Source organism: Aspergillus clavatus, genomic scaffold, assembly GCF_000002715.2.
Source record: "Aspergillus clavatus NRRL 1 1099423829795 genomic scaffold, whole genome shotgun sequence".
Classification (NCBI taxonomy): domain Eukaryota; kingdom Fungi; phylum Ascomycota; class Eurotiomycetes; order Eurotiales; family Aspergillaceae; genus Aspergillus; species Aspergillus clavatus.
Window position 1 is genome coordinate 1,049,277 of NW_001517104.1, and position 19,401 is coordinate 1,068,677.

Genomic DNA, 19,401 nt, shown 5'->3' on the forward strand with positions numbered 1-19,401 from the left:
CCTCCCCCAAGGGCAAAAAGTGCCATCGTTTCTACTTTTCACCCTCCCCCCCAAAACAATAATATGTTTCCAAGAATCTTGATTGCCCCTTGCCGGGTCCAAACATGCTGCACGTGGCACCTTGATGATTGGGGTAGACTTGCCCTTTTTTTTTTTGACGCCCGCGAGTCATCAGTGAAAACTTGATCCCCATCCCATCCCAGAGCCCTGGCTGCCTTGTTCTCCAGTGAGGGTTTGGGGAACAATCTAGGTAAGTCAAACGGGCTGTTTCGTTTCCGCGTACCGGACTCGGGGAGGCTAGGTTCCCTTGTGTGCCCTTTGCGGGAGAGTATCGGTGAGGCTTCCTTCGAGAAGTGGATGTAGCCCGGCAGAGGGAACAAGCGGTCTATAGAGAAGCATCGCATCGAGGTCTCGCATGCTCGCATGGGGATGGATACCTGCCTAGAATTCAGACCTGACTGTGCGAGGTGATCGAGGTTTGGAATCAGGATCAGGAAGGTCGATGACTGGAATAAGAGTAGGAAAAAAAAAAAAAAAAAAAGAGGGCAAAGAGGGCAAAAAACGATGAGGCTAGTTTGAAATCATCATAGCATCGGTATCGCTAGATTCGGTCGATTGCCTGCGTCTGAGGCCTTTGAAATCGAACTAGACATCTATGCTCTGGCAAGGCTAGCGAATCGCCTTTCTCGAGTTGCTTGTCAAAGGGCTGAAACAGCTGCTCAAGAGATTGAAAGGAAAGCTTTGAGGGAAATTACACAACCAGCCTAGTTAGTTTCTGAGCTCTCAGGGCAGCTCGGGTAGTATCCTGGCAAGTAGAATGAACAACTACCTAGGCTGATAAGGCTGGCTGATTAAATAGCTGGTAACCAATCTAGAATTGGGAATAAGCTCAGTATCAGATGTATTATCTTGATTCTACCAAGCCAACAGTCGATCTGATAATATAATTACACCAACTATATATATATATATATAAACATAGAGAGAGAGGGTGGAATTCGAATGCTCGTCTTAGTGCAGTCCGCACTACGCAGTAGCCTCTACAATCTGCATCTGCCTTTTTTTTGCCCAGGCGGCTTCATTCCATTCTTTTCCTTTTTACCCTCATCCATTCAACGCTGATCATTCTTTTTTATCGTTATTACCTAGTCAGACTAGAGAATCATGATCAATCTGAACTGAGAAAAGGATCACGAGCTTCTAGGTACTAACTATACGGAGTTCGTACGAACCAAAGGCTCTTCTTCATTGATTTAGGCAGCGCAGAACCACCAAGAAAAAACCAACCAACGAGCAACCAGGTCTGCCTACAACTTAAACTAGGTAGCAATTACTGATCAATCGTCATCATCACCATCATCATCATCCTCATCTCAGCTCTCTTCCATGGTGTATATATCTATACAACAGCCTCCCGTCCCCTGCTTTCAAAATAGAATCCATTTCCCCAGGTAAGTCGTCATCCGTGTTCTCTCTTGGCATTCCAGCATCATCTCATCTTCTTCCTCTTTCACCGACCTTGAACTTGGACGCCTTGGGAATTTTCTCTCTCTCTCTCTCTCTCTCTCTTTCTTTCTGTCTTTGAGGAATTTGACAAATTTGCTGAGTAATCTGTGTGTCTACTTATTTTTTCTGTTCTTTCTGATCTAATAATATCATGTGTTCCCAGTGAAAGGGTTGTTGTTGTTGTTGTTGTTATTGTTGTCTGTGCTCTTCTCTGATGTGCTCACTCATCGTTGGACAAGAATAAAGATCACCATTCACACCGTCATTATCCTTACTTTTCTTTCTTTCTTCCTTCTTCAATGGGTTCCCTCAGCTGATGCAGATTTTAAGAATTCAATCAGATGATATTTTGTTCAACTTGGCATTAGAAGACGCCCTTCCAAAATAATGAGCGACACATTCATGCTCCATCCCCAGGGGAATGGTATATCTCATGTCAGCGCCAATATCAGTAGCAGGGAGCGCGCTGCTGACCAATTGAGCGCGAAAATCATGGGTTCTCCCGAGGCCCCTATTGCCACGGGGGATTTTGCCAAGTCAGTCTGATTTTGCCTCCAATCATCCGTCAACTGACTGTGTTCTCCCAGGTGGTCAGTTGTACGACCCCAACCCCCCACTGAGAATGTGTCTCCCGTGGGGTCTTCCGTCATCAATATGGCGCAACATTCGGCGAGCCCCGCGCTCTCTGTGAAGAGGCCATATTCCGCAGGGGCCATGCCCGATCACTACGACTCGGAAGCTTTGAGTAATCAAGGTTTCATTTCGAGCGGGAGCATCGAAGTCGCCTCCCCACACTCTGGCAAGGTGCGCCAGCACCCGTCGCAGACGCGACCAAGACGTTCGAGCAAGAAGCTAGGCAATATGCTCGGACTTCCTGGCAGCCGTATCACAGGGGATAGAGGCATCCGTAAGACTAGCCCGTCCAAGAGCGACACCCGACTCCCTCGACTTTCAGCGTACTCGGCAGACGACCTCGCCGGGAGGTGCCGGCAAGAGCTGTCGCAATCCGATATGTTGCAGATGCGCTCGAGTCCCACCCTGCAGGAACATGCGTCCAAGGGGCAGCCCAGCGACAGGCTGGCAGGTTTTGCTGCACGGCCAAAGGGGGTCCCGGAATCCACGAGGGGGCTGAGCCTTGATCAAAAATCCGCTGGAGGCGTCTCTGCGGTAGCCGCAGGTACATCACCACATGGGATCTTTCTACAGCCAGAAACTCATCCTATAACAGAAGAGCAATTGATCAGTGAAGTTCGAGGCATCTACGCCGGGCTCGTTATGGTCGAGAAGAAATGTATCGAGATCGACAAGCAACAGTCCGAATCGAAGAACAATCTATCCCGCCCGCAGTGGCAGGCTCTTATCGCATTGCATCGGACGCTATTGAACGAGCATCACGACTTCTTTCTGGCTTCGCAGCATCCGTCTGCGAGCCTCGTCCTCAAACGCCTGGCTGAGAAGTATGCCATGCCGGCTCGCATGTGGCGTTACGGAATTCATTCCTTCTTGGAATTGCTGCGGCATCGGCTCCCTGATTCCCTGGAACACATGCTGACCTTCATTTACCTGGCTTACTCAATGATGACCTTATTATTAGAAAGCGTGCGCGCCTTTGAAGACACGTGGATTGAATGCCTAGGTGACCTGGCAAGGTATCGTATGGCTGTAGAGGAAGTGGATCTGCGAGACCGCGAGGTCTGGGCTGGAGTGGCCCGTTACTGGTACAATAAAGCGGCAGACAAGAATCCCGATGTTGGCAGAATCCAACACCACCTTGCCGTTTTGGCTCGTCCAGATATTATCCAGCAGCTGTTCTACTATACCAAGTCGTTGGTCAGCTTGCACCCGTTCCCCAGCACGAGGGAGAGCATACCGTCGTTGTTCAACCCGCTACTGAACGCTCCTAAAGCGCACCACCACTATCCAGTCATCGCAGCATTTGTTGCCGCTCATGGCTGCCTTTTCTACAGGGAACCATCAACTCGATTTCTGAAATCAGCAAAGGACTTTCTGTCCCCTTTGGATACTCATGTTGGCCGGATGAGTGCCGCCTTCAAAACGCAGGGCGTTTACATATCTTCATGTAATTTCGCCGGTCTCTTTGAATATGGCCAGCCGGACGCTCTTCTCCCCGCTGCTTTTCATCAAGATGGAGTCCAGCAAGGGCAATCCCTCGCAGACATTCATCAGGCTGCCACGGATATGTGGACTCCTGCTTGTGACCTGCATCTTGTTGAAGCTGATCTCATGGCATCTAGAAACGCTCACGGTTCTTCGCGCCTCATCTTCTATGGCTCTTATCTAACCTCTCAGACACTCTCCGTGATGCTCGACCAGATTGGGAACAAAAATATCTATCCCGCAGTGCATATTTCTTTGGCATTTCTTTGGTGTTTGGCCTCCAACATCAGGGGCATCCAGTATGTTGAGCCTGTAGTGCCGTGGAGAAAGATTGTCCGCTTTCTGAATACCATGATTCGCGATGATACGGATACAAGACTTTTTGAAGGTCCCGACTTCCCTGCTGCCGAAGAAAGGAAGCAGCTGCCGGAGGACTTTTATATACGTGGTCAGATCTGGAGCCAGTCTTATTATGCGCCTCACTTTTTCGACGGTGCTCTGACAGAAGACGAGGGACGATTCATCGAAGTACCATCTTTGAATGTTTCGAGGTTGTATAGGTGTCTATGGCTTGGTGTGCGGATTGCGACGGTGCGTTTATGGAGACGGTTCAATTGCAGAGGAGACCAGTGGAAGGTACTGATTCGATGCAGTTCAACCGTTGGATGACATACGATACCGTCTCTCGAAGATTTTCCGCAACAACATTTGCCCTGGAGCTTGACAGAATCGCGCAACGCTATAATCCTTTCGGTGATGTTGCGCCGGGAGAGTTCGCGCCCCAGGATATTGAAATGCGTGATCCAGAAGAACACCGGGTCTTGTTGAGTGCCTGAGTGGTGCGGCCAGATCTAGCCAGGCACGAGTTGTATCAAACCGCCTGTTTTCGTGAGTCGCAAGCCGGATTTGGTCAGTACGTCTCTGAAATGCTAGGTGAGCCAGTGATGTTTGAGATTTTATATGTGCCCAACGATCTGATGACAGTGGCAGAATGGTTTTCCAATATTGATTGGCTACGTGGCATATCACACGCCAGAAGGATTTCTACACATCGAACCTTCTCATTTTTTTTTACTTGGAACGCATGCTTAGAAACTGCATGCGCTTAGAAAGCAGCAGGATAGGGCCAAGGACACATGGCCGGCTTACACCATCTCAACAAAATGTCTTCGAAACTAATTTCACGGCCATTTTATGACAATTTCCCCTGATTTTGATATAACACAACTTATGCTCATTCCTTTACAGACCGGGAATCTTTGACGAACCCTCATGATCTGCCTATGGCGACTCTTCCGGGGAAAAAGGAATAAAGGAGAAGAACATGGTCAATACCCAAACCAAGGAAATTGAACGGAACAAGAGCTATACTACTCTTGAGAAGCAGGAAATGCTTGCCGTGAGGAAGAGCTTGAGCCCGTCGCCCGAAGGGAATCGATACTGATGAGAGACTGCAGGAGCAGAAGGCTAAGGAGGAGGAGGAGAAGAAGAAGAAGAAGAAGAAGATGATGATGATGATGATGATGAAAGCTAACATAGCGGTACCCCGTGGAGGAATCAGTCATGTACAAATGCATCTATCGGACTGCGTCTTACATATGATCACATTTAGAGGCATATACCCCTGGATATGGTGCGTTTGCATTTACATGACTCACATTTCTTTTTGTCCAGGCATACCATTTCCATCAGGCGCAAATATCCAATGGACGCTGGAGTGCTCCGTATTATTCTGTTGGTCAAGGGAATTTTCCTATCATTTTTCCGTTATACTCCTACCTCGTTACATCACAGTAGGCGTATGGGATGTGCCTGGTACCTAGTTAGATAGGTATGGTTCGCATAGATCCACACTACCAATGACAGAGCATCATCATTATGCGTGGCTTTTTGTCTCCATTCCCATCTTTCTGTCCTCCACGGTCTACTACGTAGTACGTACTACTACTAGTTCTCCTACTACTAGAAATCGGGCGTGGCCGTGTCATAACTCCTAAGTCGTCGTGGCCGATGTGGGGGGGTCGAAACACCGACCCGCCAAGGACAGCCAGTCCACCTGAAGAGTGAAGAATGGATGGATCCGATCGCGGGTAGATGCTTGCAACTAAACCCAAACCAAAAAGGACAAGCTGGCGACACCTACAACGGTCCTTATCAATTATTATCTATTAACTACGGACATCCAACACTGCTCGACGACTAGTCTTATCCACGCTTTCAGGATGGCCATTGTATTTTCATCCACGGATCCTTGATGCTATCTATTGCTGCTAAGTCGTCGAGTCGCATGGCCGGCCAAGAAGGGATCGTCTATACTTTGAACTCGAGCGCCTGAGCTCCGTTTCCCGCGCTATACCATTGCAGTGTTGCATTCAGCTCTACAGAGTACAGGCGCAGCGGGCGAGTCACCTATTTTCTTTGTTCTTTCACCATGGCCGAGGAATCATGGATCGGGACCTGTGTCCGGTGCACTGAGCTTCTGGCCAGCGTGCCTCTGCCTGTTCTCCTTGTTACCATCTCCGCGACCCTGCTGGGCGCGTTCGTTCTTGTATGCTCTCTCAATCCCGTACCTTGAGCTAATTTCCAGCTTCGGAATGATACTGATGGGAAGACCGATGGACAGTTCTACACTATCTTATACCTTGTCGCGCCGACCCCCCGAAAATCATTGCCGGAGGAGAAACAATACCGCACCCTCTCGAAGGATGGAGCAATCACCCACCCCGACGCGTTACCCTGCTGGCAAGACGCCCTGGAGTCCCAGAAACAGCCTGGCCGCATCCTCGACCACTCACATATGGAGGAGGCCGAGATCTTCATGTCCCTGGTCGTCCCGGCCTACAACGAGGAGGACCGGCTCACCGGCATGCTGGAAGAAGCAGTTAACTATTTGGAGAAGATGTACGGAACGCTCGGAGTGTCAGCAACCACTTCCAATGGGACAGTGGCGGATGCTGTACGCCAGCGGAAACCCGCCAATGGGCACACGAACGGGCACACGCCCAAGTCCAAGTCCAACGGCGCGGTCCCCGCGGGCAAGGGCTGGGAGATTATCATTGTGTCGGACGGGTCGAAGGATCGGACAGAGGAGGTGGCGTTTGCGTTCGCGCGCGACCATCAGCTCTCGTTGCATCCGAAGGGGTATGCGGGGCCTTGGACCCCGACACCGCATGAGGGCGTGCATATCCCACCCGGCACGATCAGGGTGGTCACGCTGACGGAGAACCGGGGCAAGGGGGGCGCGGTTACGCATGGCATGCGGCATGTGCGCGGGGAGTATGTGGTGTTTGCGGATGCGGATGGAGCCAGCAAGTTTGAGGATCTGGGGAAGTTAGTTACTGCGTGTCGGGGCATCGAGGATGCGGATGGACGTGGAGTCGCGGTGGGATCGCGCGCACATATGGTTGGGAGTGAAGCGGTTGTTAAGGTACGTGTTTTCTTTCGATTCCGTGTTTTTTTTTTTTTTTTTTTTTTTAGAGTGGTGGTCAGGTCAACCAATGGTTTGGGATGGCGAATCGCTGACACATTGGTGATACTAGCGGTCGAAACTACGCAACTTCCTTATGCATTCCTTCCATCTGATCCTGTGGCTGATGACGCCCCCGAAGACGGCGACTATCAAAGATACCCAGTGTGGATTCAAGCTCTTCTCGAGGAGCTCCCTGCCATACATCATCCCCTATATGCACTCGGAAGGATGGATCTTCGACGTTGAGATGCTCATGCTTGCCGAGTTCTCTGATATCCCAGTTGCAGAGGTGCCTGTAGGCTGGAGGGAGGTCAAAGGCAGCAAGTTGAACGTCATCCGCGATAGCATCGGTATGGCATGGGGTCTGGCGGTGCTGCGCGCAGCATGGACATTGGGTGTCTACAGACGGACATGAGCCTTTCATTTTGATCGTAATTCGAACGGGAGTTTTTTTTATAATTATAGATCGTTTCTCGATTGTAGTATTCAACCATGGTTCGCCCCCCGACATCCGGGATCCTCTGCGCCTCTGTGTGTTGGTGTAAATCATATTCCAAATGACGTGTCTCTTGAACAACAACAACAACGAATGCGCTCTCCTTAACGAATCAGACAAGAGACTCTGGATGCTGTTTCTAACTAGGTACTATCTAGAAACTCCGTACCTACTCCGTAGCTAGTCCATCTTGTTTCCTCCTTGGAAGAGGCTTCTAGACTCCTTGGTATCTATCTAGTTTCAAGTACAGCACGCCAGCATGTCCCGAGGTTCGGCCTCACTTTCCACAGCCGTTAATCGCCAGTTCGCCACCCAATCCAAGCAAAAGCCGAAGACAGGAGAGAACGGCAGCGGATTTGTCAATTGAGATTTTTTTTTTTTTTTTCCCTTGCATTTCTCCTAGACTAGGCCGACGGGTAAAGTCCCCAAGTGAATCCTTCCGCTGATCAGGATTCAGGACAAGCCGGAGCAGCAGAGCAGCGGTCAAAGTTTTTTTCTTTTTTTTTCTCGGGCAAGACTATCTATTCCTTCGCCGTGCTCCGTTCGTCGTAGCCTGGGACTTGACGTTGCTGATCGGTCCGATTCGATGAACCGCGAGCCTTTCTAGGGCTCTACTCCGTATATTCTCTATCTTGTGTCGGGCTGGATGTGCTGGAGACACAACAGTAAGCGGATATCGGACTGATTGGATGCCTGCTTGTGGTATGATGCCTTTTTTTTTCGCCATCCAGCTTTCATCAATACTCTGTAATGACGGATTCAATGCTCAGTCCACGGGTACAGCATCTGCTTGGCATGATCTGATCTGTTCTCTTCCCAGGGGGTGCGTGTTTATGTGCTGATTCCTGCAGAATTTTGCCTGGGATTCGTTGGTTCTTATGTTTTTATCTTGCATTCAGCATTGTTAATTGTATGACTTGGGGCTCCTGGGAGTCGAGATACTGCTTTTCTTGGTATCATCCAATCTATCTATCTATTTGGGTGGTTTTGTGGCTGTCTGATGTCACTACTATCTATCTTCTACACACAGAGTTACTTAAAAGTGGCAGCGGAGCTATATCTATATATCTACATATCTGCTCTATCCCCTCTGTGTCTCGCTTCATTCATCACCCCACTCGCTGTTTGTTTTCATTTATCTCACAACTCACAAGCTACAAGAGCTTCATACGAGAATGCTCGAGGTCATCGCGCCGACACGTACGCCTACTTCGAGACAACCACCGGCCTGCGGCCGTGGTCGAAGTACCACTACCAAGCAGTCGAGCTTCTTCCGACTGCCCCCCGAACTTCGCCTGAAGATCTATGAATACGCTCTCGCCGTACCAAATGAATACACCGACCGTCCGCTGATTGTGGTCAACGACCGCGGGAACACCTTTACTTCCCGCGGACAGTACCGCGCGCTGTCCATGTGTCCCAGCTGGGTCGGTCAAGACGGCACCGCACGCAGCCTGCTCTCCGTCAACCGCCAGATTCACGACGAGGCGGAGGACTTCCTCTACTCGCGCAACACCCTCTTCTTCCTGAACTCGTTCGATCTCAACCGCCTAGGCGCCTTCCTCGACACGCTGAGCGCCACGGCCCGTAGCCGCATCCGCAGCGTCGGCTTCGAGATCTGCTTCTTCGTGCATTCGCAGACGGGCGTGCCCAAGCGCACGTTCAAGGAGTACGAGCGCGCCGCCCGTCTGCTGGCGGAGAAGCTGCCGCGATGGTCGAGCGTCTTCTTCTACCTCGCCCCGAGGTTCTATTACCCGTCTGCCTGTGTCGGCGGCCGGGAGCTCTCTGCCCGCGGCGTCCTGTATCTGGCGACGGTGTTTGGGGCGCTGCGGAAGGATATGCATTTCTTTCCCTTGCCGTCGATGCATCGCCATATCATGGATGAGGCGCAACGGTTGGTCGGGAAGGGGAGCCGCTCGTCACTGGGACGTTCGTCCCTATAGGCAGACAGACAGACAGACAGATAGATAGACAGAGATTTCTCGTCTCTATACGCCTTTCATCTATCTTCTGACCTCGTGCGCCTATGTCATCGTCTCGTACGGCAGCTGCAGGATGACGTCCCCGAAAGATATGCGCGCCTGTGCAGCAACAGCCGACATTCAGCCTTGTCCGCTCTTGAGTTGTCGGGGAGCTGCGAGGTTTAAAAGAGCGCAGGAAGCTCGGATAGGAAATGCCTGACGCTTTGTGTTGTTTCTTTTTTGTTTTCTTTTTCTTTTCTTTTCTTTTCTTTTCTTTTCTTTTTTTTTTTTTTTTTTTTTCCCTTGCCTTTCGTTGGATTGTTTCCATCAGGATGGGATCATGCATAGACTACACTATGGAGTTTGGCGACTTGGACACAACCACGGAGTTATGGATTATCATTCTTGACTGAGGGAAATTCTCATCTCAGATAGACTGCGCATATTTATATTGGATAGACATCCGCTCCCTGTACTTATTCTAATCTTAATATTGAAGAACGAATTATGATTTACGTGAACACGCTGAAATCCTCTTCCTGGTCAATGTCAAATAGATCTGTCTGGGAGACTGCGACTGGACTTTCCCCATTACCGTTCTGGATTGACTCCTGACTCCAGATTCTTTGACTTCACCTCTGACTCTGACTTGACTAACTACGGGGGAGTTCGGGTGAGAATCCAAGATCGCATTCGCAACTCGATTAAAAAAGGCATCGATCATCCTGCTGGAGGAGGTTCGTCTGTATGCCCATAACGTCATTACATGCCTTGTGATCGCCCTCACGCTTCTCCGCTGCTCTCGCTCTGTTCAACCCCAGGAATTCTTTGGATCATCATCACTATCAGTCACCCATCACCCATCACCCATCATCCATCATCCCATCATCCATCATCCCATCATCCATCATCCCATCATCCATCATCCCGTCAGACTATATCTATCGGTAGTCATCCCCCTGCAGTCATTCGCGTACTCTGTGAGATCGTGTTTCCTTGATTCCTCTCTCGATCCATCGCCGAGTAACCAGAACGTTACATGGACTCTGCTGGCTTGAGTTGGTACGTCCCCCATAATTTGCCCTCCCCCACATCAATGTACCCGCTTCCTGGAAACTCAAGAACTGCTTGCTGGTCACCTACAGTGTGCGCTGCGACTGACATGATAAATCTCATTCAAGTTCCGTCCAGTAACACGATGCTCTGAGCCTGTCGCTGCAGTGAAGCTCTCCCTCGTCCACTTGTCTCCCGACGTTTGGCTGGCTCCCGCAACCTCCACTAGTGAACAACAACCCATTTCTAGTCTCTCGATTATCGCCTCCTTCTATGGGGCCACGCTGTGCTGAGGAGATCCTACTTGACCTCGCGTCTCAGGCACCGTTCATACATTCCGATCAACCAGTCAGACTTTAAACCTCGTACAGGGACGACTCTGTCGCCTAGCGACCGCCCTATCTCTTCCTGTTTGGTAAGTGGACTTCCCTCCATGCTGTTTATTGAGCGCTTTGTCTATTACTCCCGAACGACCAACTGATAATCAGCAGGGGGGGCCCTATTGCCATTGTATCAACTCTTCTTTTTCTCCTCCTCCTCCTCCTCCCTGGATCGTCTGGAACTTTCCTGAATTACTCTCTTTTCTTCCCCCCCCCTTTTTTCCCTCATCCCTTCAAAGAGGGAGGTTTGTTTCACCTGGAAAAAGAAAAGAAATTCCACCCTGCAATTGTCTCGGTCGTCACAGTCTGGTTACCGCCCACTATGAAATCAGCAACCACAAAAGTCCCTAACGGACATGGGACCCTCTACAAGGAGGTTCGCTTCTCCCCAACAGCAACCCCCATCCGCCGTGCGCAGTCGGTCTCAGGCAGCACCCCCGCCTCAAAAGTAGAATACGGGCGGGTGCTTGGCATGGTGAACCGTGATCGTTCCTCCTACTTAGCCATGAGCGCAGATTACCTTGATCAAGCCCGGTCGCTCCTTGATCGCCAGCGAGTGAGCTTCGAGAATGAAAGGGCCCTTTTTGGGATGGAACGCCAATTATGGGAGAAAGAGCGGGCGCTATTGAAGCAGAGAATTTTGGAACTCGAAGCGTTGTTGAAATCCAAAAATACCAATCCAGGTTCTCCCACTTCATCCACTACTACCGTCAAATTTTCTCTCAACCCCTTCGGTGGTCCTACATCCTCTAATTCAACGGACGAGCGCCACCAAAGCCACCATCCGTATAGCGCTCAGATCTGGGAAGGATCCAGCCCTATGAGCCGGCCCACACGGGTGTTCCCTGACATCGACCTGGTAGATGGCCAGAACCACCCTGCGTCGATCGCGGAGCAAGGAGCGCATCTGTCATTGACCGCTCCCTCCCTAGATGCGGCGCTCTCGCCGCCCACTCGTGCCACCGACCTTTCGGCGGGTGCCAGCATTTCCGTCCCCATCGAGAAGCTTGACAGTAAGCTTGATGGCATTACACTCAAATCGTCGGCCTTGCCGCCCGAGGTTGTTGCCCGCGTGATGACGCCACCTTCCCCGTCGCCAGAAGGATCGTCGACCGCATCTTCTGACCAACCGAGGACACCCTCGGAGCGTAAGAACAGCCTGAAGCTCAAGCTCTCCGAGCTCGGACCTCCTGATATGAACCTCGTCCGGGATGCTGGACACACGCCCATGGCCATCATCGACATCGACGCGGACACAGAACATACCTCGGTGAATGGCGATTTCGTCACCCAAACCAAAGAGGAAGAACTCCTGGCTCCCAGGGCAACGACCGCTGGACAGCCTGCAGAGAATTGTGACTCGTACTTCCCAGATGTACCTGAAGATCCCGCTCTGAAGGGGCCGTTATCCCTGTTGAACGAGGAGGAACATGACAATGAGTTTTTACAGGAGTTGGATCAGAAACTCCTCGACCAGGCCATGCGAGCTATTGGCCGCCGCCCCTCTGAACCGGACGACCAGGACGAGAAGGACGCAGACCCTGCTGGACAGGATGAGTCGGTCCCTGAATTGAAATTTAAGAATACAACCAATTTTGGCACTGCGTTTGGAAGGTCGGATTTTGGTAAAGTTTGATGATGATGATGCAGTTGATACCACAAATTTTTTTCTTTCTTGCTATTTTGCTTCTTCTTAGCCCCCATGACATGAGAATCGTATTCAATTGCGACGGCCATTACCTTGGGCACGCCTTACAGCATGCTCTGGAGCTGTATCATTTGAAATGTGATATATACAGCTGATACATACTACTTTTTCCATTTTGGGATACCTGGAACGATGACTCGGGAGATAATGTCTCACTCTCATATCTCCATACTCATTTAAGATTCCGACATCGAAACATGTAACGGACTTACCCTCTAGGCAGGCTTGAGTTGTGGCTTGTCTCTCGGTGGGCGTGCTGAGATCAATAATTCAACCTCCCTTGCATGATATCTATCTTCAGCTGGTCTCAGTGGTGGCTAATCTTTACTTACACCCAGTCTCACCCTTCTCCTGCTTCATCCCCACAGTCAGTATTCACATTTGCATGGGCATGTGAATCTGGAAGACAGCTGATGTGCCTCCAGTTCTGCACCCCATGCCGATTCTCCTGGTCTCCTACAGGCCCTTCGGGCTAAGAATAGCCTGTGTATTTTCCACCTTGGTGCCTTACAGCAGCAGGTGCTCAGTCACCGGAGACTGGGTTTCAAAGGAGCATACACCCCTATGAAGGGTCCGGACCCGTTTCCGTTTCCAGATACCCAAGACGAGGTATAAAAGGCCTCGTCGTTCACGCAGAGACAGATACGATTTCATCATCCACTAACCGGCTGCGATCATCCAGCATCCATTCTTTCTCTACCACTTTCACTAAGATCACATCACTCACTTCGCCTTCTCTGAAACACTCTTTATACAATCCCGAGATCTCTCATTCTCTTGCCATCACTCTTTACGCACCAGCCATGTACAACGCCAAGAATATTTCGGCACTGATGTGCCTCCTCCTCGCCGTCGGCCCTGCTGCCGTCCTCTCGGCCCCTGTTGCTGCGAGGGTAAGACACTCGACCACCCAAATCCACCGTACGATGCTAACAACAACCCACAGGCTCAGAGCCTGGAGAGTAGACAGACGCACAGCAGCACCGAAGCCAGCTCCGCCATGAGTGCCGGTATCCCCGACGGACCCAGCTTCGAACACGGCGCCTGGAGCACCTCCAACTACGATGAAACCAATGGTGACGACTGCGACACCGACGGCGATGGTGACAGCAACGGCAAGACGCATTACAAGTCCGAAACCGATGCAGGCGATTACACCAATGTCGGCATCCCGGATGGCCCCAGCGCTTCCTTCGCGAACACTTTCCATAACAGCTACGAGTGGGATGAGGATAACGACGACCACAACGACCATGGAGTCCATCCAACACCTCAACCTTCCCCTCCTGCGCCTCCAGTGACGAAGCCAGAGACTCCCAAGCCTGCGCCCCCCCAGCCCGAGCCTCCTAAGCCTGCTCCCCCTGCTCCCGCTCCCGCTCCTCCAGCGGAGGAACCCGAAAAGCCAACTCCTGCTCCTCCCGCCCCTGCGCCTCCCACAGAGGAGCCCGGGACTCCCGCTCCTCCCGCTAAGGATCCCTCGACCTCGACTCCTACTCCTCCTGCCACTGCGCCTCCTGCAGAGGAGCCTAAGACTCCCGCTCCTGCTCCTCCAGCTCCCGCTCCTCCCGCTAAGGATCCCTCGACCTCGACGCCTGCCCCTCCTTCTCCCGCTCCTCCTGCAGAGGACCCCGAAACCTCGACTCCCGCTCCTCCAGCCCCCGCGCCTCCCGCAGAGACCCCCAAGGCTCCCATCCCGGCCCCAGCACCCGCTCCCCCAGCAGAGAACCCGGCGCCTGCTCCTCCTGCCACCGGTACCTCTCCAATCCAGCAGCCCTGCACCTGCAGCAACTAGACAACAAACCACGGGTAGGTGGGATGTGACTGTGCTCGCAGCCCGGCTGATGTATAACGGCTCTCACGGAGAAAAGGTTGGGGAGAACCCATTCTCTCCACCTTGATTTCTCGTATTTACTTTTCTTGCTGTGCAAATTTGTGAATAGGTTGGCGCGTACTTTCGGTTTCTGAAACGGGACTCGCCGATTCTTACTTCTCTTTTATTATGTATTTGTCGTTAATCCTGTGTGTAGTTTGGAGAATATAGTATAATAATGGTTTATTTAATTTTTAATCTGTGGTTCTGACAATATGGAATCGATGGCCTGGTCATCATCATAGATATATGGGGGACATTGATTGAGCAAGTGAGCTAAGCAAGAGTCTCTGGGATCGTTTGTATCATGATAGCAAGAGAAAGAAGTAAAAAGGGAAAAAAAAAACCCCCACACGCGCAGACGCCAAAAAGAGCAACAAATCTTCGGACGAGAGAACAAGACGAGTGCAAACCCAGAAGATTATACACCCATGGTGAAGTCATGTTCAATCCCGGGCGTCACACTAGCAATAAACTTCAAAAACACAACCAGATACTGGTCCACGCGGATAGCCACCTGATCCTCCTCATCATGCTGCAGAACCTCCCACTCATCGCCGCCGCTGCCGCCACCGCCCTGCTGCTGCTGCTCGCCCAGCGACAACCCCCGGGTTTCATCGACGAGGCCCTCCAGGCCGCGCTCAGCGGAGATGCGCGACGCCTCGGCGGGCGAATGTGCCTGCTTGAGCTTGTCGCGGCGGATCTTGAGGGCGGCGTCGGCGCGGTCGAGCAGGGTCTTCATGACGGAGGCGTGGCGGCAGGGGTGCACGGTGGCCATCTTGACGCCGCCGTCGAACCAGGGGAAGTCCTCGAGGGTGACGGTTTTGTCTTTGTAGTCGCCGACGATGTCTTCCATCATGAGGTGTGGGGGGAGGGGCTCGGAGGGGGAGAGGTAGCCGGAGAGGTAGAGGCGTGGGGTGCGGTAGAAGTTGGAGTATGTGATATAGAGGTTGTAGGTGCGGATGGGTCTGGGAAGTTCAGTCAATCCACTGTTAGTACTCCTGTAATTCTGTAATTGATTTTTGAAGGGGGGTGGGAAGGGGAAGATCGACGGTAAGTAAGGTCGATGAAAGGATGGAAAACGAACTGGGTTGTACTCGACGTGCCCGCCGGCTCACGAATGATTGCCTCCTCGTCATCATCCTCATCCTCCATATCAGGGATCTCCTCCTCCTCCTCGTCGTCCCCCTCCTCTCGCTCCCCGATATTGCCCGCCTCGTCGACGGTGCGGACATCCCCCGTCCGATCAGCGTGGCCCTCTGCGAGATCGCGTCCTCCGCCCGTACGTAGCCACCCGTCTCCATCATCCCCGGCAAGCATATCTCTGACGATCTCGTCCTCGTGGCCCGCATCGCCCGCGAAGTTCTCGTTCAGCCGCCGGTGGCAGGGCACGCCGCGGGTGACCAGGAACTGCTTCCCGGGGGGCAGGTAGGAGACGCGCTTGGCGGGCGAGGAGGCGTCGGCCCACGACCATGACGGGAACTTGTAGACGAGGTAGTCGCCGGCGAGGACGAACTCTTCTGGGGTGATTTGACCGGTGGTGCGGAAGGTGGAGGTGCGCGAGACGGGGGCCAGGCGATCCCGCCAGGTTGAGAGGGTGGAATGGAGGATGTTCATCGTATTCTTTTTTCTTTTTTTTTTTTTTGGTTCCTTTGTGATCAGGTTTGAAATGAAAGGATCCTACCTTAGTGTTTGGGAGTTGGATACAAGATAAGTTGGGATGGGAGGGTTGAGTGGATGGAGGGATGAGCTATCAGAAGTGGGCGGGTAACCTATCACTGTATCTCTCTTTTTCTCTCTCTCTCTCCCTCTCCCTCTCTCTCTCTCTGCCTGTTGTTCTGGTGCTCTCTCAAAGCACGCGGGGTAGATAGGTACCGATCATGTGGCTGAGACAGCAGCATCACATCACCACCAGGTTAGTTGGAAAGAAAGTCACGAGAAATTCAGAGAACGAAGACTGTGTTTGAGGTCATGCATTGTGATTGATCTCATATTCAGAATTGCAGAGGTTGATCCAGCCCCCCTGTGTTCGACAATAATTCCAGCCATGACGCAATCGGTCTCAGCTATCTATATGCATTCTATGTAAATCCTCCCTAGAGATCCCGTCTCATAGCAGCACCTTAGGTCGGCAGATTCCTGTACTTAGAGACGCCTGGTTCGAGGTATATGGTACCGCCAGCGGCCATAAGTCGATCGTCCCTGCTGCATGCGCCTCAAGGGAGAGCTAAGCATCTGTTTCTCTAGGCCAGCACAGCTCTCTGTGGGAAGCTCTTCCCGCGGAGCAACGTCTCGTAGTCGTCAGAAGTTAGACAGGCTCTGATTCCATCAGAGCGTCCCCAATTTAATTTGGACCTCATTCGCCCTCCTCCATCATCCTCCGCTTCTCAATCTCAGCCTCCACCTCCTCAACCGTCACGGGAACCGTCCTAGTCCTCCATTTATCCGCCTCCGCCCTCGCGAATCCCTCCATGCTCCTCATCCCAACAACCAGGAACCCCAGTTCCTCCCGATCGACGTCGAAAACCTCCCACCACTCCCCATCCACCAGCTTCACCCCGACCTCGCGCGCGGCCAGGTATATAGCTGCGACCGCAAGCGCATTCGGCTGATGCGCGACATACAGCAGTTGCGGCGACAGCAGCGCCCCATTCAGATGCTCGAATACCCTGCGCGCCACGGCCGGCGCCGAAACCCCAAGGGTCTGCAGGTAGGTCAGGGCGATGGTGTGTGGCAGAGTGACGTGGGTGTCGAAGCCGAGCGTACGAAGGACGACCGATTCGATACGGAAGAGAACGGCGCGCTGGGTGAGGTAGCCCCCCTCGGTGAGGGTATATGTCTCCGGGCTCGGTTGGTCAGGCGTTCCCCTGGGGTTGACGAACCACAGCGGGGAGGCGTCCTTGGAGAGGAGGAAGGTGTAGACGTTGAGGACAGATCGAGGGGAGGTGGGTTGGAACGAGAGCTTTGCGGTCAAGTAGAGAGCTGCTGCAGAGACGTCCTGTACATGTGATAAGCCAGGTGAGTTCCGCGTTCTGTGACCTGGGCAATGAATGGGGGAGGATATCATGCGCGTAGACGAACCTTGACGGAGTATATTCGTAGACTCCCACCCTCAGCTCCCATCCAGAATCGAGTGAACGTCACAATGGCTTGCGCAATGATGTCTTGCGACAAGCGCAATAGAACTCCAGCCGCATGGGTGAGCTGCGTGCCTGCGAACCGAATGGAGGTCTCCAAGTCTGGAGGCACGCCATCGATCGCTGAAGAAGAGTTGGATAATTGCTCTGGGGTTGCAAGCGTGTTAGAAAGATGTTTCAGTGTAGCCACGTCTGAAGACGTCATGTTGAGTGTCGTGTAGTGGTCGTGACTCGTGATTGTTGCTGGAGGATGATGTGCGGAGTGAGAAAAGATGCGGAGAAGATTCCATGGCGGAGCTCGCTCACGGTCTGCTTTCGCTTCTACGTTTCTTCTTCTTCACTACATACACCCCAGTGATGAGAAGTCAATTGCTTAATGAATGGACACTAGATATTAAGATTTTATTTATTGCTAACTGTCTAGATTCAAATTGCTAGTGTGCTCTGGAAGTATTCTTAGATATCATTCGTCTGAGGCTGTCACATTCCCCATCCTCTTCCACCATGCGTCTGAAGACCCCATTTTCCAGCTGCATGAGGTCCCAAGGGGACGCGAATTCAATCACTCTGCCTGCATCAAGAACAAGAACCCGATCGAAATCAGCAATAGTGCTGATGCGATGGGCAATCACTAACATCGTGCTCGACCCCTGCCCAAAGTCGGAGCGAATTGATTTCTGGATCACCTCATCAGTCGCAACATCAACAGCTGATGTGGCTTCGTCCAGTACAAGAATCTTGGGTGCTGCCAGGATGGCACGAGCTAAACAAAGTAGTTGCCGCTGTCCCTGTGAGAAATTTGAGCCTCCCTCTGCAACAGAGGCATTAAGCTCGGAAAGAGCTGTCTTTTCATGCAGGAGAGCCTCGTCGGTCTGGGAGTCCAACTCCTTTCCTGTTCTAACATGGCCGACTGCGGATAGTATATCTCCATCCTGCATCACCCACTGTACCCGCCCCAAAGCGATAAGCAATTCACAGTCATCGTGCTCGTTGAAGGGATCGAGATTTGACCGGATTGTGCCGGCAAACAGCGTTGGATCTTGCGGAATGATGCCTATCCGACGACGAAGATCACGGAGATTGATCTGGCTGATATTGACACCATCGATGAGAATTCGCCCTTCCTGGGCCTCAAGGAACCGGAAAAGAGCTAATGCCAGCGACGACTTACCAGCTCCGGTACGGCCAACTATGCCAATTTTCTCACCGGGTTTGATCTGAAAGCTCACCTGACGCAGAACTAGCGGTTGGTCTGGTGCGTAACTCAGAGACAAATTCGTGACTTCCAGACGTCCTTTGGAGGGCCACCCAGCCGGAGCATCAAGACCCTCGTAACGTTCGGTCGTGATGTCCGAGTACTCCAACACTCTCTCAACGCAGTTCATATCCAGTTCGAACATGACGTACATCCTAATCGCCATGGCTAATGCAGTGCTTAACTGGATGACGAAACTGATTGCGAATCCAGCTGACGATGCCTTCAAATCTTGCAAAAGAGTGAATGTCACTGCTGCAACTGTGGAAAAGCAAGCACCACTTTGATTGATTCGGAAATTGAGCCAGTGATTCAGAAGACACAAATTCCAGTATACACGAGCGTGCTGATCGATCAGCCCATGCATTGTATCAATGTAGTCGCTTGTTCTCCCATAAGAGCGGATCGTCCAGAGTCCGCTGAGGGAAGAACCAAGGAGCTCATAAAC

At 51.9% G+C, this 19,401-nt stretch overlaps 8 protein-coding genes across 8 annotated transcripts, besides 18 other annotated features; 5 read left to right on the top strand and 3 right to left on the bottom strand.

Annotated features, from left to right (window-relative positions):
* Nucleotides 1–1,340: 1,340 nt before the first annotated feature.
* Nucleotides 1,341–1,373: a microsatellite.
* Nucleotides 1,374–1,544: 171 nt separating this feature from the next.
* Nucleotides 1,545–1,568: a microsatellite.
* Nucleotides 1,545–1,581: a microsatellite.
* A 95-nt stretch (nucleotides 1,582–1,676) lies between these two features.
* Nucleotides 1,677–1,705: a microsatellite.
* A 188-nt stretch (nucleotides 1,706–1,893) lies between these two features.
* On the top strand, nucleotides 1,894–4,460 carry ACLA_012290 (uncharacterized protein; the record flags this gene model as incomplete). Its single annotated transcript, XM_001274226.1, has 3 exons — nucleotides 1,894–2,042; nucleotides 2,094–4,215; nucleotides 4,278–4,460. 3 exons carry the CDS (start codon nucleotides 1,894–1,896, stop codon nucleotides 4,458–4,460), a joined length of 2,454 nt encoding a protein of 817 aa, XP_001274227.1.
* Nucleotides 4,461–5,093: 633 nt separating this feature from the next.
* Nucleotides 5,094–5,130: a microsatellite.
* Nucleotides 5,129–5,151: a microsatellite.
* Nucleotides 5,152–6,055: 904 nt separating this feature from the next.
* Nucleotides 6,056–7,508, top strand: ACLA_012300 (dolichyl-phosphate beta-glucosyltransferase; the record flags this gene model as incomplete). The annotated part of the gene is made up of 3 exons (XM_001274227.1): nucleotides 6,056–6,172; nucleotides 6,248–7,051; nucleotides 7,164–7,508. The coding sequence occupies 3 exons, from the start codon at nucleotides 6,056–6,058 to the stop codon at nucleotides 7,506–7,508; spliced, it is 1,266 nt and encodes a 421-aa protein (XP_001274228.1).
* Nucleotides 7,077–7,099: a microsatellite.
* A 1,256-nt stretch (nucleotides 7,509–8,764) lies between the features above and the next one.
* Nucleotides 8,765–9,532, top strand: ACLA_012310 (uncharacterized protein; the record flags this gene model as incomplete). The annotated part of the gene is made up of 1 exon (XM_001274228.1): nucleotides 8,765–9,532. One exon carries the CDS (start codon nucleotides 8,765–8,767, stop codon nucleotides 9,530–9,532), a length of 768 nt encoding a protein of 255 aa, XP_001274229.1.
* Nucleotides 9,531–9,565: a microsatellite.
* Nucleotides 9,566–9,782: 217 nt separating this feature from the next.
* Nucleotides 9,783–9,850: a microsatellite.
* Nucleotides 9,787–9,849: a microsatellite.
* Nucleotides 9,789–9,850: a microsatellite.
* Nucleotides 9,851–10,382: 532 nt separating this feature from the next.
* Nucleotides 10,383–10,477: a microsatellite.
* Nucleotides 10,400–10,474: a microsatellite.
* Nucleotides 10,403–10,478: a microsatellite.
* An 827-nt stretch (nucleotides 10,479–11,305) lies between these two features.
* ACLA_012320 (uncharacterized protein) lies at nucleotides 11,306–12,619 on the top strand (the record flags this gene model as incomplete). Its single annotated transcript, XM_001274229.1, has 1 exon — nucleotides 11,306–12,619. The coding sequence occupies one exon, from the start codon at nucleotides 11,306–11,308 to the stop codon at nucleotides 12,617–12,619; it is 1,314 nt and encodes a 437-aa protein (XP_001274230.1).
* An 875-nt stretch (nucleotides 12,620–13,494) lies between these two features.
* ACLA_012330 (putative cell wall protein) lies at nucleotides 13,495–14,483 on the top strand (the record flags this gene model as incomplete). The annotated part of the gene is made up of 2 exons (XM_001274230.1): nucleotides 13,495–13,584; nucleotides 13,638–14,483. The coding sequence occupies 2 exons, from the start codon at nucleotides 13,495–13,497 to the stop codon at nucleotides 14,481–14,483; spliced, it is 936 nt and encodes a 311-aa protein (XP_001274231.1).
* Nucleotides 14,143–14,369: a microsatellite.
* Nucleotides 14,484–14,982: 499 nt separating the features above from the next.
* On the bottom strand, nucleotides 14,983–16,178 carry ACLA_012340 (ATG3/ATG10 family protein; the record flags this gene model as incomplete). Its single annotated transcript, XM_001274231.1, has 2 exons — nucleotides 14,983–15,529; nucleotides 15,649–16,178. 2 exons carry the CDS (start codon nucleotides 16,176–16,178, stop codon nucleotides 14,983–14,985), a joined length of 1,077 nt encoding a protein of 358 aa, XP_001274232.1.
* Nucleotides 15,726–15,755: a microsatellite.
* Nucleotides 16,179–16,344: 166 nt separating the features above from the next.
* Nucleotides 16,345–16,388: a microsatellite.
* Nucleotides 16,345–16,389: a microsatellite.
* A 528-nt stretch (nucleotides 16,390–16,917) lies between these two features.
* ACLA_012350 (putative cyclin) lies at nucleotides 16,918–17,903 on the bottom strand (the record flags this gene model as incomplete). Its single annotated transcript, XM_001274232.1, has 2 exons — nucleotides 16,918–17,559; nucleotides 17,643–17,903. The coding sequence occupies 2 exons, from the start codon at nucleotides 17,901–17,903 to the stop codon at nucleotides 16,918–16,920; spliced, it is 903 nt and encodes a 300-aa protein (XP_001274233.1).
* Nucleotides 17,904–18,132: 229 nt separating this feature from the next.
* On the bottom strand, nucleotides 18,133–19,119 carry ACLA_012360 (ABC transporter C family protein; the record flags this gene model as incomplete). The annotated part of the gene is made up of 1 exon (XM_001274233.1): nucleotides 18,133–19,119. One exon carries the CDS (start codon nucleotides 19,117–19,119, stop codon nucleotides 18,133–18,135), a length of 987 nt encoding a protein of 328 aa, XP_001274234.1.
* Between the last annotated feature and the right edge of the window lie 282 nt (nucleotides 19,120–19,401).